Below are 26,906 nucleotides of genomic sequence, written 5' to 3'. Positions count from 1 at the left end.
CCAAGTTTGACCAAACTCATGAATACCAATAGTTCAAAATCCACATCAAGATGTTACAATTATATTACCCATAATGTTACAATTATATTACACAAGATTTCAAGTACAAATCACTACCATTATCAAGCTAGCACAGTGGTAAACTTTTCTTAACATAATGCCCTTGGTTATGATCATTCCATAACCATGGAGTGTCCTCTGCAGCGAGCATGATGCTTGGGTCTTTGGCCACACAGAAGGGTGGGATCCGTTCATCCTTTTCATAATCCTCTGACACGTCTGACTTGTCTTCAATTCCCATGATGTTTCTTTTCCCTGTAAGAACGATGTTTCGCTTTGGCTCGTTGGTGTTTTTCTCGTCTTGTTTCCCTCTCTTAGGTTTTGTAGACATGTCTTTCACATAGAACACCTGATTCACCTTAGTACCGAGGACGAATGGATCGTTTCTATATCCAATATTGTTGAGGTCCACTGTTGTCATTCCGTACTCCTTATCGACTGATACCCCTCCTTTCATCTTCACCCATTGGCATCGGAATAAAGGGACTTTAAAATTATGTGCATAGTCTAGTTCCCAAATCTCCTCTATACGACCATAATATGTGTGCCTATCCCCATTCGTGTCTGTGGCATCCACACGGACACCACTATTTTGGTTGGTACTCTTTTTATCTTGTGATACGGTGTAAAATGTATTTCCATTTATCTCGTACCCTTTGTATGTGAGGACATGCCACGCTGGTTGCCTAGCCAACAAATAAAGTTCATCTCCAATATCTTTATCACCCTGGCATTTTTTTCGCAACCAGTCACCGAATGTTTCCATGTGATGATGCGTAACCCAAGTCTCATTCTTTCCAGGATTCTCGGATCGTACAAAATCCATGTGTTCCTCAATATAGGGTTCCACCACAATGGAGTTTCGAAGGACTGTGTAGTGCGCTTTATTGAATAAATCATCACCCTGGCTGATATATGTTTTCTTTCCTAGTGTACCCTTTCCACCGAGTCTCCCCTCATACCTTGATTCAGGAAGACCAATCGGGTCAAGATCAGGAATAAAGTCCACACAGAACTCAATGACCTCCTCTGTCCCGTATCCCTTGATGATGCTTCCTTCTGGCCGACCCCGCTGGTGAACATATTTTTTCAGTACACCCATAAATCTCTCTAAGGGAAACATGTTGTGTAGGAAGACAGGACCCAGAATATGAATCTCTTTGACCAGATGAACTAGGAGATGTGTCATGATATCAAAGAAAGATGGAGGAAACACCAACTCAAAGCTGACAAGACATTGAACCACATCGTTCTGTAGAGTAGCTAGATCAAGAGGATTGATTGCCTTCTGAGAAATTGCATTGAGGAATGCACACAACTTCACGGTGGCCAGATGTACATGTGGAGGTAGAATTCCTCTTAAGGCAACCGGAAGCAGTTGTGTCATAATCATGTGGCAGTCGTGCGATTTTAAGTTGACAAATTTTTTCTCTGGCACATTTATTATACGCTTTATGTTGGAGGAGAACCCAGATGGGACCTTGATGCTGCTTAGGCACTCAAACATGATTTCCTTCTCCTCATTGCTAAGAGTGTAGCTAGCAGGTCTTAAATACTGGCGTCCATCATCTGTCTGCTCTGGATGCAGGTTGTCTCGTTCTTTCATGCGCTTTAAGTCCTCTCGAGCCTCAAGGGTATCCTTAGGCTTTCCAAACACACCCATAAACCCTAGGAGATTGACACAAAGATTCTTGGTCAGGTGCATCACGTCGATGGAGTGGCGGACCTCAAGGTGTTTCTAATATGGTAGCTCCCAAAATATTGACTTTTTCTTCCACATTGGGGCACGCCCCGAAGCGTCTTTCGGAACAGGTTCGCTGCCTTCTCCCTTTCCAAACACTACTTTCAAATCTTTGACCATCTCGAATACCTCTGCCCCATCTCGGTTGCCTGGCTTGGACCGGTGTTCTGCCGTACCTTTAAAATGTTTGCCTTTCTTTCTCAACTGGTGGTTCTTAGCAAGAAATCGACGATGGCCAAGGTACACGACCTTTCGGCATTTTTTCAAATAGATAGCTTGAAGGTCACCAAAGCAATGGGTGCAAGCATTATATCCCTTGTTTGTCTGTCCTGAAAGATTGCTTAGAGCTGGCCAATCATTGATTGTCACAAACAACAATGCTCGTAGGTCGAATGCTTCCTGTTTGTACTCATCCCACATACGCACACCTGGTTTGCTCCGTAGAAGCTAGAGTTCCTCAACCAATGGCCTCAGGTAAACATCGATGTCGTTGCCAGGTTGCTTCGGACCTTGGATGAGCACCGGCATCATAATGAACTTCCGCTTCATGCATAACCACGGAGGAAGGTTGTAGATACATAGAGTAACGGGCCAAGTGCTATGACTAGAGCTCTGGTCCCCAAAAGGATTAAATCCATCCGTACTCAATGCGAACCTTAGGTTTCTTGCGTCCTCTGCAAATTCCGGGAATTCTCTATCAATTTCTCTCCACTGAGAACCATCTGCAGGGTGTCTCAACATGTTGTCCACCTTACGGTCTTCTTTGTGCCATCGCAACAACTTTGCATGCTCCTTATTTCTGAACAAACGTTTTAGGCGTGGAATTATTGGAGCATACCACATAACCTTGGCAGGGATTCTCTTTCTCGAACGTTCTTCATCCTCAACATCGCCAGGGTCATCTCGCAAGATCTTGTACCGTGACGCATGGCAAATAGGGCATTCATCAAATTTCTCGTGCTCGCCACGGTACAGGATGCAGTCATTAGGGCATGCATGTATCTTCTCGATTTGTAATCCCAAAGGGTAGACGATCTTTTTTGCTTCGTATGTAGTGGTGGGTAACTCATTAGGCTTCGGAAGCATCTTTTTTTGGATCTTCAGTAATTTTCCAAATGCCTTGTCAGAAATACCATTCTCTGGCTTCCACTGTAACAACTCCAGTGTCGTTCCTAGCTTTTTCTGTCCCTCTTCGGCCGACAGGTAGAGTAGCTTCTTGTGATCCTCTAGCATTTGGTCAAATTTAGCCTTCTCCTTTGCACTTTCGCAATCTCTCTGTACGTCACGAATGACATCACCAAGAGCATCGTCATCATCAACGATACTGTTTCCTGCATCCCCGTCTTCATCACCTTCGTCCTCTACTGCGAAGTCGCAGTATTGAGCAAAAACATCGTCAGGGTACGCTTGCTCTTCTTCACCTTCTTCCATCATAACCCCAGACTCTCCGTGTTTGGTCCAACAAATATAGTTTGGCATGAAACCATTCGTGAACAAGTGCAAGTGAATTTCTCTTGAGTTTGAAAATTCCTTCAAATTCTTACAAACGGCACATGGGCAGCACATAAAACCATCCCACTTATTTTGCTCCGCCACTCTGCGGAATTCTCGCACGCCCTCAATGAACTCGTTGGAGCGGCGATCAGCATTGTACATCCAATGGCGTGCCATTATCTGCATTATCATGGAATTGTAATTTTTCTATTAAAAGCTATAATTTTATCACTAAAGAAAATTAATTTCAATAATTTTTAAAGTGAAAAACAATTTATTTAACAATTACAACAAAAATTATATTATTAATATTTTAAAATAAGAACATGAACATATTAAAGTAGAAAATATCCTATAATATCTATAATAGAACTTAACATGATTCGTGTATACATAGTAGTAATGATTTGTGTATACTAGTTTTTAGCGGGCACACACTTAGCATCGTTCAAAAAAATTCAAATATGAGAAGACGATGATTGGAGAGATGGCAACATGAAATAATCAAAATAGACATATGTCCAATATGAAATTACATATGGCGGTGAGAAACATAGGAGGATGAAGCTAGCAACCTTTCAAACAAATCGACGACGGCGTAGAAGCGTTGAAATGGATCGATCGTGGAAGATGAGAGCACTAACAAGCAAGAACAATGGAAGAACAAGCAAGAACAAAGCACCTCGAGCTCGGGCAGGGAGAGGAAGAAGGGAGGAGGGAGATTCAATTTATAGCGGGGAGGGTTTAGTCCCGGTTGGTGTTACCAACCGAGAGTAAATACCTACCTTTAGCCCCAGTTAGTGCCAACTACCGGGACAAAAGCTTTAGTCCCGGTTAGTGTCACAAACCGGGGCTAAAGGTTTCTATTTACTCCCGGTTGGTAACACCAACCGGGACTAAAGGTCCCTCTCCGACAGCGCCTGACACCAGAGCCGTTGGGGAGGGACCGTTAGTCCCGGTTGGCTTTACCAACCGGGACTAAAGATTTCTTTTGTCCCGGGCGCTAAAAATACCGGGACTAAAGCTCATTTGGCACATGGACGAAAGATCTGTTCTCTAGTAGTGTCCAAGGAAATCATCGATGTTGTTTTGCTTAAATTGAGCTGGTAAAGTGGATGGCACTAGATATGGGTAAATTAATGCAGCAGGTCCTACAATGCGTGGGCCATGGTCAACACCAATGATCTTTAGTGGAAATTTGAAAATAAGGGATCTAGTGATTCTAGTGCTCACATGAGAGCTCTAGAACTTCAATCCGGCTAGACCAACCGGCGTTGTCATACCTTACCTCTACTAGAGTTGCTCTTTGTGTCTCTTGTGGGACGAGTGGAAGCCCTAGTTTGGTTTTGTATAATTGATAAAATTCAAAGTACTAACCTCTATGCTAAGTGTGTAGTTTAGATGAGGTTGATATATGATCATGGTGATGATGGTGATGACCACAAGATGATCAAATGCTCAACTTGGAATAGAAGAAAGAGAAAAACAGAACTCTATGAAGATCAAGGCAAAGGTATTGCTTAGAGTTTTAGTTTTGTTGAAGACACCATAGAGGGTGTGATCACGTTTAGGATAGATAACCGTACTATAAAGAGGGAAATTCTTTGGCTAAGCGATCTATCGAGTGCCACTAGGTGACATTATTCATGTGCATATTTTTAAATCCTAATGAGCTAACTTAACTCCTTCAAAAAAAATATTGTGAAAATACTAACACACTTGCACGCGATTGTACACACTTGGCAGTGTTGGCACACTTTGAGAAGGAGGTGGTGTTTGAAGGGTAGAGAGGGGATTGAGATCCTCTCTTTTCCACCGAGCTTGCGAGATGGGATTCGACGCTTTTGAGAAAATGAAATGCATATTCTCTATTACGCTAGAAGAAAGTTCTGGAGAATTTGCGAGAGTTTTACAGGAGTTTTCCTCACTGAGAAACACTCATTAGACATTAGTGCCACTCTTCTGAGCAGAGCGTCGGTGTCGGACGCAGTGGTGACGTCAGCAACTATCGTGAGCAAGTTTTAGGCTGTGCGCGTCGGAGGAGCGTTCGGTGGACTACCGTTGGACATGTCCATCAATCGACGCCCTACCTTATTTTAAAATAGTTGCATTCCTTTTATTCTTGATGATTTGATGCAAATATACAGAAGAGGCGTTGGGACTTGACCTGGACGATTTGGAAAGCCAGAAATGAAATGGTCTTCAGCAACAATCAGTGGACCACACAAGATTGCAAGGAACACTTCTCCATAGAAATAAAGCTGATTTCTCTAAGAGTTAAATCAAGTCTAGCACACCTATTTGATCAATGGATTCAAAGTCTGTAGTTGATATTTTAGTGGGAAAGATCTTCTTTAATTCTTTCTTTATTCCTTAAGAGAGGAGAAGGAATAGTACCTGTTTAATACTTGCTTTTTGTTTTTTGTATTTTGTACTTGCTTTCCAAAACTCTATCAATAAATCTGCAGGGGCTCCGGCCCCTCCAGTTCAGTCAAAAAAAAAAAAAAGAGGCGTTGGGACTGATCATGGAGTGATGGTTGACAACGTAAAGCCGCTGGATCAAATGAGTTGGACGATCTTTATAATTTGGCACATAACGGTTTCATGGGCACCAAAATTTCTCTGTTTTTTTTCTCTTTACCATACTATGGTTTACCTTTGGCCATGCCTTTGAAGTAAACTTGGTACGTACTACTCACTTCAATTAACATCCATGAGATTAATTTTAGGCTGAACTGAGCTCAGCTTGTGGCTTGTGCTCTGCACCCTGTGCTGCACACAAATCTACCTCGGCTGAAGCTCTGAGATGGACATCTCGTTCTCCGAAACCGCGGCCGTTGAGCGCTGCTGATCGCCAATCAGCACACTGTCAGAACTCCAAGAACCGGCTGCTGGGCCACCTGAGGCAGCAGCAGGGAAGCCGGAGCTGAAGGCGAAGGCTGGCCTGGACGGGGTTCGCCTGTCATCGGAAGTAGAGGTCGGACTGCTGAGCATAAGCACCACAGCAGAAGCGTCCGGCCGATCGGCCGGGTTCTCCTGGACACATAGGAGCCCGACCTCAATGCAGTTGAGGACCTCAGTTTCCGGGTACCCTGACTCGGCCAGCAATGGGTCAACCACATCTGCTGTCGAACCTGCTCTCCACTTCTCCCAGACCTGCACAGACCATTGATTTCATAGACGAGTATGTATGTGAAGAAATACATGGGACACGGGAAAAATCATTCTTAGCAACATCGCACACTTACATGGCTCAGCACAGACACGGAGTCTATTTCAGAGTCATATGCACTGTTGTTCCTTCGGCCGGTCACCATCTCCAGGACTATAACACCGAAGCTGAACATGTCTGACTTGGAGGAGACGTGCCCCCAGTAGGCATACTCCGGAGACATGTACCCGCTGCATGCATCAACATGTGCTATCAAGATCAGAAACTAAGAATTAATCGAGCTTATTGACTAATTATATCGATTGGCACACTCTGTTAGAACTTGGGGACATACAGGGTTCCGACAGGTTGTCTTGTTATATCCCTAGATTGGTCTCCATGGAAAGCTCTGGCGATGCCGAAGTCTGAAATTTTAGGGTTCATGTCTGCATCGAGCAACACATTGCTCGGCTTCAGATCTCTGTGGATGACCTTCAGGCGGGACTCCACGTGGAGGTAGAGAAGTCCCCGTGCAATACCGCAGATGATGGCAAACCTCTTGCTCCAATCCAGCTGCTGCCGTCTCACTGGATCTGCATGTTCACAACAAGAGACTAAATCAATAATCCATGTGAGTTCTCTTACTTGAATTTGAACAGTACGTACTTTGAATGTTTGATGTATACCGAGAAGGAAGGTATCTAAGCTTCTGTTGGGCATGTACTCATAAATGAGTAGCTTCTCTTCTTGCAGGCACACCCCCAGGAGCTGCACCAGATTCCTGTGTTTGAGTTTGGCAGCCAGCACGAGTTCATTCTTAAGCTCGTGGAAACCCTGTGAGGAATTCTGTGAAAGCCTCTTCACAGCTATCTCTTCCCCGTCCTGTAACGTACCCTGCACAAAGCAAAGAACCCAGTGGGTACTCTTTGGGATGGGTGTAATCTCAAATATACTTTTAGGAGGTGTGTAAATGACAGACTTATGAATCTTTGGATAGAGTTAGTTCAATTAGTCTCTACTATTAGTTTTGCTAAAGAGGAGGATTCTTTGATTTGGCAGTTTAACTGTAAAGGTGTTTACTCTTCCCAGTCTTTGTACAAAATTATTAATTTTAGGGGTGCCGTTCCATTGTATGTGCAGTGCCTGCAGTCTGGAGTCTTAAGATTCCTCCTAGGGTTCACTTGTTTCTTTGGCTGTTTTCTAAGAATAAGTTACTAAAAATAGAGATAATTTGAGTATTAGAGAAAGGTACATGACCAGTCTTTGTCTGTTCTATTCTGAGAGACTGAACCAGGTACACCTTTTCTTTGAGTGTGTAGTAGCTAGACAATTGTGGAGCTATATGTCTCAGATTTTGGATAGGGAGGTCGGCACAGATTTTGTATCTTTAGGTACCATGGGGCTGAGCAATAAGAAATTTTTAGTAGTGTTGCTGCCCTGTGGGGGCTGTGGAATGGCGAAACTGAGGAATATTCTATGCTTTTAGGGGCTGTTGTGGAAGGATGGCCGAGTGCTGTTATTGAAGGTAATAGCCATGATACAAAGCTGGTGTGTGCTCTGTCCAAAAGAGAAACAGGAGGAGTTCTTGATACGGCTGGAGAAGATGAAGAGTCTATCCACAAGACCTCACAGGTTACCTGGTTGATATCAAGTGAGTAACAAATTGGAGAGGTTCCTATTCCAAACTGCGAATGACCAGAAGAGCACAAATGTACCTGAGGAAGCTGAAGCTTTGCTGATGGATGGCGCTAATCTGGAGCAGGTGATGTTAGAGAGGAAATGGGTCAATTTGTCTAAGTTTGATGTTTGGGGGATGTAATCTCTGGTCTTTAGCTCAGCGTGCTTTCTCAGTATTAGTTTTTTTTTTCAGTTATGCTTTAAGGTACTTTGCTTTAAGGTTTTCACGATGTAATGAACGCTATATCTGTTGGTTTTTGGTAATGCTAATGCACGGGCAATGCCCTTGAACTCTAAAAAAGCAAAGAACCCGGTTTCACCATTTTTCGATAGATCAGTCATATATTATGATTGTGCATTTTAGTTAAAGTGACAGCCTGACACTCTAGTACTGCACAGTTTGCATTGCCAATTTGACGATAATAGTGCATCATGACTGAAAGTACCTAGTATGTTGTAACATTGCATTATGTTTATATATAGAGGAAAATGTACCTTGAATACTTCTCCAAAACCTCCCTCTCCAAGTTTGTTTTCATCTGAGAAATTGTTTGTTGCAGCTCTTATCGCAACTAGATTAAGTCGCTCGGACTCAAAATATTCCATATCCTCTTCTTTGCTAATACTATTGTCTGTCACAAAAGAAACAACATATATATCCATAAGGAAAAGATCAACTGAATATAGTCAAATTCTGGTGAGAGGATGACATTATTATTAAGTGGAATCTAGTCAGAGCATGCCTATCATATTGAGAAATGAAATATCATTTTCCCTAAATTCTATGATTTAAGGATGTATGGGACAAAAACACGATCTAGTAGATTGAGAAAGACTCCCTTTCCTTAAAAAATTTCCCCAATTGAGAAAACAACTCCCATCAACTATAGAAAGGGCAGCACCCAACGTCTGCTTCCAGGTGTACTCACCTATGTCATAGAGGTTGTATGTAGACCACCAAGCCAATGTTGTGCCAAGGCTACAATTGTTGAATATGGAGAGGGAGAGAGAAAGAAAGAGAGAGAGCATGCAGGGTGATGTGGGAAGGTGGGTGGGGGGTAGCGAGGTACCAAGAGGCGAGAGGGAGAGGACGAACAAAAAAATTTTCAACCCACTTACACATGGGTCCCACATGTTAGTGAAGGTAAGGGACAATGCTTTCTTTACACCTATGTCACTCTTGGTTGGTGACCAATCTTGACATTGTGGAGCCCTATCCTAACTTTTTGTTTGGCTTTGGAACTATTATGTCTTCACGAGAAAACATAACAAAAAGTCATGGATGACGGTGGTCGAGATCTCTACTCTCACCTAGCAAGGTCGACACGAGGGCACAACCACTCAAATATGTGACCATCATCCAAATCTAGTACAAGTTTTGGCCCATGGCATGGAGATGTGCTTCAAAGGTCGATTCTGTGGTGTTCGCATGATGGAGGCTAGCAGCACAAGCCAATGAATGGAGACCTATCAGTCTTGGCGAGACAACTAAGTTTGCACTATGGGCTCGTGTGTAGAAGGTGTAAGAAAATTGGTACCTAGCATGGGCCATAGTTCACTTTGGTGGTTGATTGACAACATGATCATTTAGGTCAATAATTTTTTGCTAGTATACAGGGTTTAAGTTCTAATGAATGAAAGGTTAGCTTATTAGACTTAGGAAACATGAAGATGAAAAATGATCAACACCTCAAGCAAGACATTATTATTATTATTGTTGTTGTTGTTGTTGTTGTTGTTGAGAACCTACAAGATATGCAAGAAGTCCAAATTTCCTAGTGGAAGAAGGCCAAACATGAAGACAGGGAGAAAACAAGTCAAACCTATTGTTCCGAGGACATCACAAGTATCCAGTGTTGCCCCACAAGGGCCCATCTAGTGTGGTACCATGCAGGGTATGAGCACCCACTAGAAAACTCTGGTGGTGGAAGCAAGGGAGCACGTACTGAAGAAATATATGCTACATAGATAGTTCTATAGAAAGAATGTATCATTGGAGTTGTCCCATGACTAGTAGGTGAGGACCAATGAAGAAAAGGTCACTCGCTTAAGGCCCTACAGAGAATATTTGGAGTCAATAGAATCTTCTTGTGTGAACCATAGAAAAGACTCCAAATGCTCAGTTGATCCAATGTCTAGTTTTCAATGGCTAACTGATGTAGCAAGGCACTGGAATTATCCGGTACTCCTATAGAATCCACAGACCAAGCCCAACAGTTAGTTTTGCCCCTTAGGGCTATAAATACCCCTTTGGACAACTCCTTTAGGCGTGACAAAGTATGTTGTTCAAACACCATTCCAAGTTCTCTAGCCACCCTAATTGCGTAAGGAAAGGTTAGGCGATTAGTGTAGTGCTATGTGAAGTCCTTAGGCTAGTTAGACCATTGCATTGGCGCTTTGCTCTAGGCTTAGGCTTAGTGTTTAGTAAGGGTTGCATACCTCTTTGCCACTCGATGCTTGCGCACACCATCGCTTGTACACTAGGGGCTTAAAGTCTTGCGTGACCCTCCATCATGTGGAGAGGCCATCAGGCGTGTATGAAAGGTGATGTGTGACCCATGATGTTTTGGCTAGAAACACGATACTAATGGGGAGTGGTCTAGGAGAAGGCATAGCGAAGGCCCATATCCGCATGGGGAAGCCCGCAGGCTCCATGGAGTTATCCGACCAAAAAGTTGGCCCTTGTGAGAGGCTCTAACATGGACTTGGGGAAGATTGAGCTTCTTGATATCTTGGTAAAAAACAAGAGTCATCATCAGGAGCTTCCATTCTCTACCATTTAAGCTTCTACGTTTTTAATATGTATCTAGGTTGTATGCTTATATTTCTAGTTTAGCATGCAAGGCTAGTATATAAGACTAGAATCTAGTTTTCATAACTCTTTTGCAGTAGAGATTGCAACAATTAGCATAACCTAGTTGCACATATATAGATAGATTTATTGCATAGGTTTGATAAGTAGGAATTAGAGGTCAAGTTTAGTTTGGTTTTTAGAAATCCCAGTTCATCCCCCACTACTACAGAATTGACACTCATTGTCGGTCCATTACTGTTGATTGCTTTGAAACCAACCATAATAACTCTTCACTGCCTAGTTCGTGGCTTGAATCAGCAGTGGTACTAGGGTCAAAATTGTCGGTTCAAGATATATTACTCAGCACTGACACACTTCACGAAAAACTTTATAACTTTCTCATATACAATGTTCGATGAGGACGAACTTTGTACAAAAGTTGTAGAACTCGAGGAGATCTACAACTTTATAGTTCACAATTTTTTATTTAAAATTATTTTTCTGCCAAAATATACGTCACAAGATTTTATAGAGTTCATACCAAAGGAATCAATGTTGTATAGTCACAAATGAGTGTGTAGTCTAGGGAAGGGGAATTATGTTTCAGATGGAGAATTATGTTTTAGTTTCTCACGTTTGAAAAGTTTTATATCTCAAAAAGTTTTGTAGCTTTGTAGTTGACAAATTTTTTATTTGAGATCATCTATCTGACAAAAATATGTTTTAATTTCTAACATTTAAAATTCAAATTTTTTTAAACATACTCAGATGGAGACCAAGGAAAATCACATTTTCATTTTGATCACATTTGAAATTTAAATTTTTCAAATGACCTCAAATGGAGGAACGAACAAAACAAAAGATGTAGGTCTCAACAAACTACAAATCTTTGTAATTGACAATGTTTTCAATCAAAACATCTATCCATAAAAAAATACATTTAAATTTCTCATATTTAAAAATTAACTCTTCGAATGACCTTATATGAAGAAATGACCAAAATCAAAGTTGTAGATCTTAAAAAATTATAAAACTTAGTAATTGATAACTTTTCATTTAAATTTGTTTAGATTGTCAAATACTTATTCCAAAGCTAAATGAACATAAAAAGGGAAGGATGAATATCCAAAATGAAAACAAGTGTGTTATGGAAAGAGTGGTTAGGGAATGAATGTACGAAGCTTGAAGTGGTGGGGTTTTGAACCGGCTCAACTGGTAGTGATGATCCCCCTCGTCGCTGCCACATGGGATCTTGAACCGGCATCGACGATAGGTTCTAGGGTAGCACCCCTTAGGTGTCATGGTTCCTTACAGTTACATAAGGGTTGGACGAACACAATGCGTGACAGTTGTGGTATGCTATGGATTATGGTGGTGGTTGTAGGGAGAGTTGCCTATGTTAAGCGATAAAGCTCTCACCTCTAGTCTAGGTTGTTTTTATCCATCAGTTCCTACATTATAGCCTAAATTATAGATATAGATGTATTCTATGCATGTAATCAATGGTTGCATGTAATCAGTTGTAAACCTACCTTGTACATGCCACCGCCGTGGGGGCTATTCCCCGGCCTATATTAACATGTAACTGAGTGTGCCAAGGGCACGACACTTGTTAATCTAAACTTTCACATAGTACCAGAGCATTTCTTCCCTATAGAATTGCACCATGTCTTCCTCTTCCTCAGCCCAACACAATTTCCTCACCTTGCTAGGTTTTCTCCCTGTTTGTGAGAAATTAACTCATAGCAACTGGCTGTTGTGGCGTGCGCAAGTGCTCTCCTCAATCTGAGGAGCGGAGGTCTATGAGTTCATTACTGACAATGCGGCGGCTTCGTCCAAGTTTTTGTCGAAGGAGGGAGAAGATGATAAGGTGTCAGCGATCCTGAACAAGGAGTACACCGCGTGGGTAGCCAAGGACCAACAGGTCCTGAGTTATCTACTCATCTCCCTTTCAAAGGATATTCTTCTACAAGTGTCCACCACGGCTACAGCGTCCGATGAATGGGCAGGCATAGAATCCTTCTTTGCCTCGTAGTCGCATGAGAAGATCATCAGTACCAGGATGGCCTTGGCCAATGCGTCCAAGGGCACATCCACCATCGCGGCGATTACTCCAAGATGAAAACACTTGCTAACGAGATGGCATCAGCGGGCCATCGCCTGGAGGATGATGATCTCACGCCCTACATCCCGAATGGTCTCGATGAAGACTTTGATGTTGTGGTGACTGTGGTGGCCGCTAGAGTCGAACCCATAACTCCTGGTGAGCTCTACACTTAGATGATTAGTCTTGAGCAACAACTTGAATTGCGCAGTGGAGGATCCCAATCCTCGGTGAATCTTGCATCTCTTGGTGGCTGTGGTGGTGGAGGTCAGAATGGTCTTTGCAATGGATCTAGATCTGCTGGCGGCAATCTGAACTAGAAGGGTGGATGGAACAACAACACCAACAAAGATCGGACTCCCTTCTAGCAGGGCCTGTTCTGTCAGGTCTGCAAGAAGGGGGGTCACCCTACGTACCGCTGCTTCAAGAGGTTCAGTTGGTCCTTCACCGGACCACCACAGAAGTGTGCCTCTGCCGCCACATTGACATCAAAGTATATACCAATTGGTATATAGACTCCAGAGCTACTGATCATATCACTAGTGAACTGGACAAGCTTTCCATCCACGACAGGTATCACAGTGGCGATCATGTCCACACCGCTAATGGCTCAGGTATGAAGATTTCACATGTTGGTCATAGTATTATGCAATTCTATCACATAAGATTCATTTGAAATACTTCATGTTCCTAATGGTAGCAAAAGTTTAGTATCAGTTAATCGCCTCACATGAGACAATAATGTCTTTGTTGAGTTTCATCCTGACCATTTTCTTATAAAATAGGCGGTGAACAAGAACATCCTCCTCAGAGGCCAGGTTGAAGGAGGCCTCTATCCTATCCCGAGTAGGTCATCACTGAATAAACAAGCACTTGGTGTCATCAAACCGTCTTCCTCCACAATGAGTCCTTAGTCATCATAAACTTCCTTTTATTTTGGATGAGAACAATAAACATGTGTGTGATGCTTGTCAATAGGGCAAAAGTCATCAATTTCTCTATCCAAAGTCAACTAGTGTGTCTACTGGTGCTTTGGATCTTATCTTTTCTAATGTTTGAGGACCTGCACAATCTTCTATGGGAAGATTCCGTTATTATTTGAGTTTTGTTGATGACTACTTGAAATTCATTTGGATCTATTTGATTCCCCACAAATCAGCAGTGTTTCAGTGCTTTTGAGACTTTCAGAACTTAGTTGAGCGCTAATTTGATAAAAAATGTCAAGCCATACAAACCGATTAGGGAGGGGAGTACCAATCCTTGAATTCTTTTTTCAAGCGTGTTGGCATACATCATATCATTTCCTGTCCACATGCTCATCAGCAAAATGGAGTTGTGGAATGCAAACACATGCATAAAGTAGAAATGGGAATCACCTTGTTACCTCATGCATCAATGCCACTCAAATTCTTGGATGAAGCATTCTAGACTACTATTTTTCTTATCAATCGCTTACCATCTAAAGTTATTGATAATGATACACCCCTCCATCGCCTATATGGGTAAGAACCAGACTATTCATTTCTTCGTACCTTTGACTGCGCCATGTGGCCAAACCTAAGAGCCTACAACACACGCAAGCTCCAATTTCGCTCCAAGTGTTGTGTGTTTATAGGGTATAGTAACTCTCATAAGGGTTTTAAATGCCTAGATCTAAGTGTTGGCCGAGTCTATATTTCTCGCAATGTTGTTTTTGATGAAATAGTGTATCCTTTTTCACAACCACATGCCAACGCAGGGGCACGGTTGCGTGCTAAACTCCAAGTGCTCCCCTAACATCCTTCTCAATCCATCAATGTCATTCGGAGATGCGCACATACATGATCAACATATGACTTCTTCTACGCCTACTAATGTTGCCTCTATAGTTTTGTTTTACAGTTCACAGAAAACAATTTCATAGCAGCTAGCGATTGCAGCAGTGAACACGGTGCTGCAGACCACTCTTACCGCATGTGTTCCCTTGCGAGGTGGCATGCGCACTCCAATGGCGATCCACCTGCAAGAGCCGACTCAGGATCCTAGCGTCAGCAGGTGCCGGTCGCACCAATCAGCGCTGCTAATTCCTCATCACCCAGATCTTCTACGACACAGATGGCGCAATCGCCTCATGCTGTGTCTGTGGCTGTGCACCCTTATTCGATCGAGGGGAAGCAACTCGGTTCGTCCTCTTCCAGTTGAGAATCCGAGGCTGATACAGCGAGGGGATCGGGGTACCACTGCCTGGATCCGATGTGCCCGAGCCTACTATGACCATCCCTATGCTCTCATCTAAACCGCAACCTCCAAGTCCCACTACGAGATCACAACAAGGAATTTTCAAGCCCAGACAGTATACTGATGGGACATTCGATGGTGTATGGCTGCTACAACAAGTTCAGAAGAACCAAGCAGTATAAGTGAAGCTCTTGCAAACTCCAATTGGGTGTCAGCAATGGATGCAGAGCATCAGGCACTGATGAGGAACAAGACTTGGCATCTCATACCAGTTCCCAAAGGTAAAATATCATAGGGTGCAAATGGGTGTACAAAGTGAAGCGTTGTGCTGATGGTTCTATTGATTGGCATAAGGCTCGACTGGTGGCGAAAGGATACAAACAAAGGTATGGAATAGATTATGAAGATACCTTCAATCCAGTGGTAAAAGTAGCCACCATTTGATTGATACTATCAGTTGCAGTGATGAAGGGCTGGAGTCTTCGACTGCTAGATGTTCAAAATGCCTTTCTGCATGGAGTTCTAGGTGAGGAGGTGTATATGTATCAGCCACCAGGATATGAGGACAAGGAGCATCCACAGCATGACTGTAAACTTGACAAGGCGTTATATGGATTAAAACAAGCTCCACGAGCTTGGTATGCTCGGCTCAGTGCAAAGCTAGAGTCCTTGGGTTTTGTTCCACTGAAAGGTGATACTTCCTTATTTTATTATAACAAGGGTCAGTACAATATGTTCATATTGGTATATGTGGATGATATAATAGTTGCAAGCTCATCGCTAGAGGCAACTAGAGCACTGCTCAGTGATCTGCAAAAGGATTTTTCTCTAAAGGATCTAGGTGACTTGCACTATTTCCTAGGAATTGAAGTCAGAAGAACTCAGGATGGGCTAGTGCTTAGTCAACAGAGATATGCTACTGATATTCTATTCAGATCTAGAATGAGTAAGTGTAAAGCTATAGATACACCTCCTTCTAGAACATAAAAGTTAAGTACCGTAGAGGGTGCTGCTCTTGGAGTTGAAGATAGCACAAAGTACAGAAGCATGGTCGGTGCATTACAGTACTTAACCCTCACAAGATCAGATATAGCCTTTGCCGTGAACAAGGTGTGGCAATTCCTTCATGCACCTACAATGGTTCCCTGGAGTGCAGTCAAACACATACTTCGCTATGTGCAGGGAACTGAGTCTAGGACTGAAAATTGGGAGATCAAAGTCCATGACAATGAATGGGTTCTCTGATGCCGATTAGGCTGGTTGTGTGAATGATAGAAGATCCACCGAAGGCTTTGCTATTTATCTTGGTGACAATCTAGTTTCCTAGAGCACTAAGAAACAACCAACAGTCTCAAGATCTAGTACATAAGCCGAGTATAAATCGCTGGCTAATGCAATAACAGAAATGATTTGGGTTCAATAGTTGTTGACGGAACTTGACATGGCACATTCTCCTACTGCTCGCTTGTGGTGTGATAAAATTGGTGCTACCTACTTATCTGCTAATCTGGTTTTCCATGCCAGGATGAATCATATTGAAATTGACTTCCATTTTGTCTGAGAAAGAGTTGCACAAAGGTTGCTTGACATTCGGTTCATAAGCACGGACGATCAGATTGCAGATGGGTTTACCAAGCATTGCCACGAGTGAAGTTGATAGCCTTTAGAAACAATCTCAACCTTGTTAGTGGCTAAGATTGAGAAGGGGTGAGAAGGGGGTGTTAAGCGATAAAGCTCTCACCTCTAGTCTAGGTTCGTTGTATCTATCAGTTCCTAGATTATAGCCTAAATTATATATAGATATAGATGTATTCTATGCAGGTAATCAGTGGTTGCATGTAAGCAGTTGTAAACCTATCTTGTACATGCCACCGCCGTGGGGGCTATTCCCCAGCCTATATTAACACGTAACCGAGTGTGCCAAGGGCACGACACTTGTTAATCTAAACTTTCACAGCCTAATGGTGACTTGCGCAGAGGGAGGCCCACTAGTTAAGGTCAAGCTTAATGAAATGTGGACGTATGATGGTCATTGCATGCTCTGGCACAAGGTAAGTGCTTCTAGTGATAAGTTCTGGCACAAAGGATTGTCAGGCAACCAGTAGTTGTGCGGCGCGCGGGAGCTACAGCACGCGAGGCGATGCTTAACGATTGCATAAGACGGATGCATTTGGTGGTGTTTCTTTTGGAAGGCTAGTTCACGATTGACGTGCGTGGTAGCCACTAGCGTGTCATTCGAGTGTTGTCTAAGCTGCTAGCAGTAGAATGCAATGGTTGCTCCTAATTGGCAGCAAATGATGCGATGTGGGACAAGATAAGAAGATGAAGCGGCATCACACCTAGCAGCAGGGCGGACCCAACACTATGGCAGCCTAGGCCATGGCCCTAGTTGCGGCCCAAGTTTCCAGAGAGCAGGTCATCAGTTTTAGCCCAAGAAGTGGCCCAACACATGAAGCACAACTGCCCATGGAAAGAGTATCCAGGGAATACAAAAGTAGACAACACAACGCTCTTCCATCGCTAGCGACTCGCGAGTTGTGACTGCCGCCGCACCCCGACCTTCCCTCGCGGCCTCGCCTGCCCCTCACCCAGGACTGCCCTCGGCCCTCGCCTGTCGCCCACGCTTCCAAGAGCCAGGCGCCGGCTGTCGGCATCCACCACTCGCCGTCTCGCCCCCTCCGGCCCTCCTCTCCAATCCTGCTTGTTCCCGTGCTTCGGCTCCACGGCGTTGTCCCCTGCGGCCCTGCTGAGGTGCCCCCTCCAATCTAGGCAGTCCACGGCGGCGTGCCGGTGCAGTTCTGCCTCAGTCAGGCGCCGGGCGCCCGCCTGTTGCCGAGAAGAGCAGGCCACTGGAGAAGAGAATCTGAGGCTGAGTAAGCTTCATTGTTAGGTTGGATCTGAAACTAATTTTGATTCCAAATTTTTCAAATTTTCAAGTTTCTAGTTTTGACCCTTTTGATTCTAGTTTCTCATTAGAGTGTACAAGATGAAGAGGACAAGGACTTTAGTTTCATATTTCTCTCGAGTTGTTCCTAAGCACCAAGGAGATGCCGAACAACAAGCTACTCCATACGCAGCATCAAAACAGCAAAACGTCCGAGCTCCTACACTGCAGTCTCAAGGTACAGATTAAGTTTTTGGTTGTCCCTGTTCTTATTAACTGTTACGTCTTGTCCAAACTAGGAGTTGTTATTGAGGACATGGAGGTGGAAAAGGCGAATGCAACAAATCTTCACTAGACATTAGGTATTTATTTTTCAATGTTCATTGATATTTCTTAGTTATTGTATTGTACTATTAATTATATAGTTCAAGAATTTATCTGGATTTGCAAACTTTATTTTAGAATTTTTATTTTCTGTGATATACATGTGTATATATATGGTCCTATAAACTATGTTTATATTATAGGTTGTAGCTTTTGGATTTTGGCCACTAGGATTTAGCCACCAGAATTTGGCCCTAGTCTTGGTCAAATCCTGCGTTCGCCACTATCTAGCAGCTGGCCCAACAAGACTAGCTAGGGATACTTCTTCCATGTGGGACATTGTTGAAATATGCCGCAAGTGGAGAAGATGTTGTGCCGGTGCTGATCGTGGCCTAGCCTGTGAGGCAAGCAATTGCGATGTTGACTTCGTTAGCAGTGAAACTCGGTATTGTGGACTTCATGGTGTAGCCGAGATTCTTTTTTGATTTGGTACAACTTAAAGGCACGCAATCTATAAATTCTACACGCACATACACACGTGCGTGTCCGTATGCACACAAAGAAGGCTTCTAGTACGTGGGAAAAGCACCGTATCACTGAAAGTATGCGAGCGTGTACCCTATTAAAGAAGAGATTGGGAGACTCTCTAACCTCCAATGTGGGAACGAGATCCTCTGCAGTTAGGGGCAGCGACTGCTCCCTGCAGTCAGGAGTATCGAACGGCAATTGACTCCCAACGCTTTGTTTGCGGCTTTGGCCTTGTTTAGTTCATCCCGAAATTCAAAAAGTTTTCAAAATTTCCTGTCACATCGAATCTTGCAACACATGCATGAAGCATTAAATATAGACGAAAATAAAAACTAATCACACAGTTTGACTGTAAATTGAGAGACGAATCTTTTGATCTTAGTTAGTCTATGATTGAACAAAATTTACCACAAACAAACGAAAGTGCTACAGTTTAAAAAACTTTTCAGTTTTTTTAACTAAACAAGGCCTTTGTTTAGTTTGCTTCAAAATCTCAAATTTTTTTAAGATTTTTTATTATATTAAATCTTTGAATATATGCATGAAATATTAATATAGTCGAAAACAAAAATTAGTTGCACAGTATGTCTGTAATTTACGAGACAAATCTTTTGAGCCTAATTAGTTCATAATTAGACAATAATTATCAAATACAGATGAAAATACTATAATAGTCAAATCTAAAAAATTTTGCGAACTAAACAAGACCCGAGTGGCTGAGTCTTCCAAGCGCCGCTGAGCCTTGGCTAACCAACACAACGTTGTTGCTGGCGTTTTTGGCGCGAGACACGTATGCTCTTTAGGCCTTGTTTAGTTCCTAAGAAATTTTACGATATTTTTTGAGATTTTTCATAACATCGAATTTTGCAACACATATATAAAGCATTAAATATAACTTAAAAATAACTAATTGCACAGTTTATCTGTAATTTACGAGACGAATTTTTTGAGCCTAGTTGGCTCCATTCGCTTGTCTTATAAGTTGTATTTTTTCGTCAGACAGCAGTGTTTTTCTTTCACAATAAATCAGCAAACAGTACTTTCAGCCATGGCTTTTGAGACCAACTGACAGGTTAGTGCATGATTGGATACTGTAACACTTTCGTTTGTATTTGACAAATATTATTCAGTCATGTACAGCTTATCTGAAAAGCCATGGCTGAGAGTAATGTTCGCTGATTTATTGTGAGAGAAAAAATATTGTTGAGTGACAGAAAAAGTACGGCTTATAAGACAAGCGAACGGAACCTTAACTAGACTCAAAAAATTTATCTCGCAAATTATAAACAAACTATGTAATTAATTATTTTTTAATCTATATTTAATGCTTCATATATACTCTCTCCGTCCCAAAAAGAGTGTCGTTTTAGGTTTTCGTGTCACAAGTTTGACTCGATTTGTGAAAAATACGTGCAATATTTTTATCTCTAAATAAATTTGTTAAAAAACTAGAATTAAAGATCTTTCCAATGATACTAATTGTGTACTATAAATATTAATATTTTTTATTATATATTTAGTTAAACTTATTTCTTGGAAAGCGCAAGCGACACTTATTTTGGGACGGAGGGAGTATATCGTAAGATTTAATATAATAAAAAATCTGAAATTTTTTATAAAATTTCTTGGGACTAAACAAGGCAGCAGTACTCAGAAGACTCACGGGCAAAAAAAACACTGCGGTAGACTCAGGGGCAAAAAAACGCTACGAGTCAGTGGCCGTTTGATTTCGATGAACGGCGTGGATGCCTCTAACTGTAGGGAGCAGTTGCTGCCCCCGACTGCAGAGGATCTCGTTCCCCAATGTGCAGGAAATGTGCAGTACCACCAAACGCTCACGTGTGTGTATCCTGCTTTTTCTAGAAAAAATCTAGAAAAAATGTGTGACACCAGGGTTTTAATCCTAATGGATAGTGTCTTACTGAAATACCATACCACTAGACCACAGACCCTTTCGCATATAGTCGATAATTTTTTAGTATAGTGGTGGCTTGGCAAAAGGAGATCTTGGGGCTATGTCATAGTGCTAGGAAATGGTGTACAAAGAGTCTATTTGCTTGAGTTTATCTGCTAAATCTGTCAGTCAATCAACAATGTTTTTCTCTCATAATAAATTACCGAATAGTACTTTTAGCCATGACTTTTTAGTCAACCTATGGGATCTGTGGTGGCAGTGTTGCGAGGCTTCTACACACTATGTTTTTTGAAGTCATGAGAGCGAAAATACAAGCCCTATGATATTATGAAACATAGTACAAAGTAATCCCCTTAACTTCCATCTAATTGCCTACCTACCATTTTGAAAGATAATCTAAGTAACTTCTCAAATTTACATCTTAATTATTATCACTACTATATCATTACGACAAGACCTTAAATTCTCCCTCACATATAAAAATTATCAATTCCTACTATTACCAAAAAAAGGTGTTTAAATTGAATAAAGTAAACATACATGTGCTAGATCAAATACACATGAATGCGCGATCAATGCATATATATATATATATATAATTTCAATAATAATAAAATAAGTACTTTATATATTTTATGATAAATCAATACTACTACACACATAATTCTTTAATAAGAAAAAATAATGTCTTGAGAAAACTATGAACTTGTAGCTTTTAAGGTTTATTTAAAATAAACAATGATTATAAGGCTTAATTATTAGTATCCTCTTAATGTTAGCATTATTACATTACCCTAGACATCACTTTAAGCTCTACCACTGAACTTGAGCAATGTCGTGCAGGTTAAAATGACCATATTTGTTGTCAAATTATTTAAGAATGCAGTACAGCTTAAAATCTTTTTTAAATAACAAATAAAAGAGTTAACGAAAGATGCTATAGACACAAGAATTTTAGCTCAATTAAGGATAAAAAACTATAAAACTAATTTTTGATCAAAATTTGAATCTCAAAATCTAGACTGATAACATCAATAAGAGACATGTGTTGCATCGGAGCCAATATAACTTAGGTTGACATTTCAACTAAATGCTCATCAAAGACATATATGGAGTTGTCAAAAACTATGGTTTTGGATTAAAAAAATATAAAACAGTGATATTTAAGTTTGCACAACTTAATTTTGATTAATTAGAGTATTATGCATATTGTGTTAGATGTTTTTTATTAGATGTGGGTGTGAAACATTCTAACCTAGGTCGATGGACTAGTATACAGTGTATACTCTCTCGTTCCACAAAATATATATGAGACAAGTCAAGCTAGTTTAATTAACTTTGACTACATTTATAATGAATAATATCAATATTTACTGTCTCCGGCAAGATTTACTACTATATTCCATAGTTAAACTAGTTTAAAGTTAGTACTTGTTTATATAACTTTAGTTAAATTTTAAAATATTTGACTCCTCAAAAATAAGAATTATATTTTCTTTATGCAGGCAGTACAATAATAGTGAAAGACGACATTATAATTTATAAAGCAATATATAATCAAAAAATCCTTTCAAAATTATAAAATTAGAGAGTCCTTTTGGACTCCCATGGCACCGAGATTAACGAATGAACCGCTGGCAAGTACTCGTAGATCTTAATTAGCTATAGGAGCCTGGGCTGATGGGCGTACCTTGTGGATTTTGCTTCTGCTTGGCCTTATTTCGTCTGCACAGGAAGATGGCAACGACGACGAGGACTGCGGCAAGCACCGTTCCAACAGCGAGAGCGATCGGGAGAGTAGCGCCAAACGTCTTTTTCCCTGCGTTCCAGCCAGCAGTCGTTATCTTTCTTTTCTTCTTGTTGAGAACGTACAACACCACGCACATTGCATTAGTCGTACTCTACTTCATTAGGGTTAATTTGGTCGGTTAGCAGCTGGGAATATGGTCAGAAATTATTCTAGCTCATCAAAGGCTATGCGAATTAGGCAAGTATTTCTGGTGGGAAAATTGTTCCACACAACCATTCTAACTGAACCGAACAATGCCTTAGGGAGAACAGAATGCGACTTGCTGTTGTTACATACTCCCTATTATATGCATATTGAACCATGCCATCTTCACCCTATGTTGTAGCGTAGAGAGAATAGCAACTGAGCTTGTTCGTCTTAAAAGTCATGACTGAAAGTACTGTTTGCTGATTTATTACAAGATAAAAACACTTCTAACTAGTAAAAAAGTACGGCTTATAAAACAAGCAAACAGACGTAGTCATCTTGATACATGGTTAGTGACAGAGATGTGCATGTAATAGATTCGAGTTTTGTTTGTCTGGTTTCCACGTCTAAGTACAAAAAGAAATTATTTTGGATACGTTTCCATCTAGAACTACATTTTTTTGAAGGTAGTAGTATCTCAAAATAAAGTACTAGCTCTGTCCCATGCAACTATGATATGCATGCCAGTTTATTAAGTGTTTCATATTTGATCTATTTTTTAGTAAATAATATTCACATTTATGGCTCCAAATCAATTTATTATGAGTACATTTCATAATTAATCTAATGGTATTTATTTGATATTATGAATATTTATACTTTCTTATTTATAATCGGTGAAATCTATAATATGTACTAAAAATGATATAGTGTTCTAATTGTATTTTTTTGGGGACGGATGGAGTACCTAACAAAAATCTATAGGAACTTGTCAACAAGGATATGGTGTAAAGTTTGCAGAGACAACGTTCAGTAGAATTTAACTTATTTTTTCTGCCATATACGTTTTGAACAAAACCTATACAAACTCGTCAACAAGAATATAGGGTGCTAGCTGTGAAGTTTAGATCAGACAAGAAGGTTCACTAGGGCTCACTGATTTTTTTTCTCTTGCCAGGTTTATAAGCAAGACGTATAAAAAGTTTACTTTCCTCTTCCACTATAAGACAGACGAGCATAATTGGTAATAAAATTATTTATATATCTCTTATAATCCTAAACCTCACTAGAATTATATCTGGATATGCAAGCAATCCACGTTAACCTATTTGCACATGCAATATATATATATATATATATATATATATTCATGCAAGCTATCCATGTCATAAAAGCACCTCATTATCGTCCACTAACATTTAGGCCCGTGGCCTTGTTTAGTTCATCTAAAAAACCAAAAACTTTTCAAGATTTTCCGTCACATCGAATTTTACGGTACACGCATAGAGCATTAAATATAGATAAAAATAAAAATTAATTGCACAGTTTGTCTGTAAATCGTAAAATGAATCATTTAAGCCTACATGATTGGATAATGTTTGTTAAATAAAAACAAAAATGTTACAGTATCAAAATCTAAAAATTTTTTTAGGTTTATATTAACATTACCACACTTCAAATTATTTGTGATTTCCGCGGCAGCGTGCCGGGTATGCATACAAGTTCACATGCTCACCTGGCCGACTTTCTCCACTGAAGGTCGAGGGAGCTGGAGCTGGAGCTGGAGCTAGAACAAGCGGTGGCCCATCTAGGGCCAGATCATAGTAGGGGTACACCTCCATGCGCAGGTAGCAGTTGTAGCCCATCACAATCCCGCCCCTGTGACCACGGCAGCACGACGGCAGCTGCTGCACCGAGTCATTCAAGCACTTGGCGCACTCCGCCGCCGTCCGGTCCCTCATGCACTGCAGCAGCCCATACATGGTGCCGTTGGGGGCAGTGGGATCATACACGGCCGCCCCCGTTGCGAACATCGGTGCTGGCGACGGCGGCGTGCCGGTGCCGGAGCCGTTGACGACGACGCGCGCGGCGAGGCTACTCATGAGCGTGCTGTAAGCTGTCTCCAAGACAGCCGTGTTGGAGACCACAAAGCTGTTCTGGAACTCCTGCCAGTACGCGTCCTCGTGGGCCGTCGACGCGTTGGTGTCGGCGTAGCTGACGAAGCAGAACATGGGCGCCGGATATGTGACCGTGGAGCCGTCGTCGTACCAGATGGCGGCGCGGCGGGTGCTGTTGCAGTGGCTCCTGATGCTCAGCGCGGCGTTCCGGAGGTAGGTGGTGCACTGCGATGCCGTGGAGTCGCCGCGGCAGATTCCCCGGACGAAGGCGCGGTCGGTGCCGTTGCCAAGGGACAGGGAGGCGAAGCCCGTGGGCGCCGCGGCCGACGGGAGCGCGTCCAGGAGCGCGACGACGTTGGACCAGAACGTGCTGTTGGTGGAAGAAGAGGCCGCCGTCGACGACGATTGGCAGTCGAACCAGGTCCACTCGCTGTCCGCGGATAGCACGACGGTGAAGAGGCAGGCCACCATGGCTAAGGAGAAGAAGAGCAGGCCAGAGCCACGGGATGGAGACGACGGCATGGTGGTGGTGTTCCGGAGGTGCGGCGACGACAAACGGCACTGCAGGAATCTCATCCGAGACTGACCCGATGGATTGCACGCTGTGACGCCGATGGAGGATTGCAGTAGTGGAGGAATTCCAGTAGTGGAGGATTGCACGCTGTGACGCCAATGGATGCCGGACCAACCCGATGGTGAAGACTTGGTGCATGGGATGTTCGATTCCCAAAGCTAAGACTGAACTTGTGTCATGCCGTCAATATGACACATTTGTTCGTCGCTACATCTTTTCGTAAGAATATGGTGCGCGGCGGATGCGGATGGAAATAGCTGTCTGGACTTTTCGGCGTACGCATGTAAAATATCTTTTTATCTTGACAACTACCGCTACCTAAAAAACTTACTAAGAGAACGCTCTCACCAATGGAGGGGCGGCCAGCTTTTGAGCCGCTCTTACCGTGGCGGGGCCAGCAACTAGGAAGCCAGCCACCCCTGCAGTGTCACTGTAGGGGCGGCTGGATCACCGCCGCCCTTATAACAAACCACTGTAGTGGTGGTTGGTGATCCAGGCGTCCCTACAGTGGTCCGTAGCTATAAGTGGCTTGTCCATCTTTCTTTCTCCCCGAGCCACTCAGTTCGACTCGTAAAAAAAAGACTTGGAAGGCCTTGGACACCTACCTAAAATTACTCTACTAAGGGGGAGGTTTTGAACTCAAATCTTTTGGTGGGGAGCTTGTTTAAGGTAAGAAAATGCTATTCCCACCCTCTAATCCAAGTTTTATTAGTTGGTTAGTGAGCAATTTACATTTTGGTTTTCTCACTCTTCCATGGAGCTTGAGCTTTGTGTTGACCAAATTGGAGATTATCTTTGATGCTATTAGTGTAGATTAGGTAAAGACATCACTTTGCACCATCAATTTGGTGATATAACTTGATTTTAATGGAGATTAATTGTAGTTTCATGTACGGAGAGAAAAGGCACTATAGATCTAGGGTTTTCTTTTTTGTTTTTTTTCATAAAATTGGAATGTGGTTGGCATGAATAATTATTGGTAAACTAATAGGTGTTCCTAATATTAATTGTTGCTAATAATGGTAGATATTGGTTCTACTAATTATGCCTAATAATCGTTTCTAACACAATTATTGCTAGTAATGATAGCTGATAATTGTTGCTAATAATGGTAGATAATAATTGTTACTTATTGATTGTGGCTAATAATTATGCCTAATAATCATTCCTGACACAATTATTGCTAATAATTGTTGTTAATATTTATTCTCAAGTAATTACTTTATTTTTTTGTTTATGCAAAGATGGAGAATAGGGCTACTTGGATGTATGGTTTGCCAAGGTACTCGTAAGCCTATGCTGATGAGGTGGACAAATTTATGACAGTCACGGTGAATCATACAAAGACGTTGTCAGCACGGCTAATTGTTCAGTTATTTGTCCCTGCAAAGATTGCAAGAACCACTTGGCAACTTATGATGTGGAAACATCAGATCACATCTGACTAGGCGAGGATTTGTTCTGAACTACACAGTATGACTTTATCATGGTGAAGTAATGTTTGTTGACGGCAAAGATGATGACTAAGAAGACGATGCAAAAGAAGGCCAATTGTTGTCTCAAATACTCAGACATGTTTAAAGCACGTGGTGATGATGCCGGTGGTGTC

The 26,906-nt window shown here is 41.8% G+C and overlaps 1 protein-coding gene across 2 annotated transcripts; it reads right to left on the bottom strand.

The window, feature by feature from the left end:
* Positions 5,827-25,574, bottom strand: LOC8073249 (cysteine-rich receptor-like protein kinase 15). 2 transcript variants are annotated; one of them, XM_021464202.1, is made up of 7 exons: positions 24,342-25,574; positions 22,580-22,708; positions 8,619-8,755; positions 7,133-7,340; positions 6,802-7,060; positions 6,544-6,697; positions 5,827-6,451 (listed from the first exon to the last, which is right to left on the bottom strand). In XM_021464202.1, the coding sequence occupies exons 1-7, from the start codon at positions 25,297-25,299 to the stop codon at positions 6,080-6,082; spliced, it is 2,217 nt and encodes a 738-aa protein (XP_021319877.1). In that variant the 5' UTR covers positions 25,300-25,574; the 3' UTR covers positions 5,827-6,079. The 2 variants fall into 2 exon arrangements, with proteins under 2 accessions (XP_021319877.1, XP_002444104.2); XM_002444059.2 differs by having other exon boundaries at positions 6,802-7,039; positions 24,342-25,572.

The sequence above is a fragment of the Sorghum bicolor genome, chromosome 7, assembly GCF_000003195.3.
Source record: "Sorghum bicolor cultivar BTx623 chromosome 7, Sorghum_bicolor_NCBIv3, whole genome shotgun sequence".
NCBI classification, from domain to species: Eukaryota; Viridiplantae; Streptophyta; class Magnoliopsida; order Poales; family Poaceae; genus Sorghum; species Sorghum bicolor.
This window is presented reverse-complemented; position numbering and strand designations above follow the sequence as displayed.

What these genes read in the sequence shown, in the direction of transcription:
- LOC8073249 (XM_021464202.1), bottom strand. Translation starts at nt 25,299, where the DNA reads ATGAGATTCCTGCAGTGCCGTTTGTCGTCGCCGCACCTCCGGAACACC. An exon ending in CTTAGATACCTTCCTTCTCG is followed by an intron (nt 7,061 to 7,132) that starts GTATACATCAAA and finishes TTATTGATTTAG; the next exon opens with TCTCTTGTTGTGAACATGCA. An exon ending in CCGTGTCTGTGCTGAGCCAT is followed by an intron (nt 6,452 to 6,543) that starts GTAAGTGTGCGA and finishes TGGTCTGTGCAG; the next exon opens with GTCTGGGAGAAGTGGAGAGC.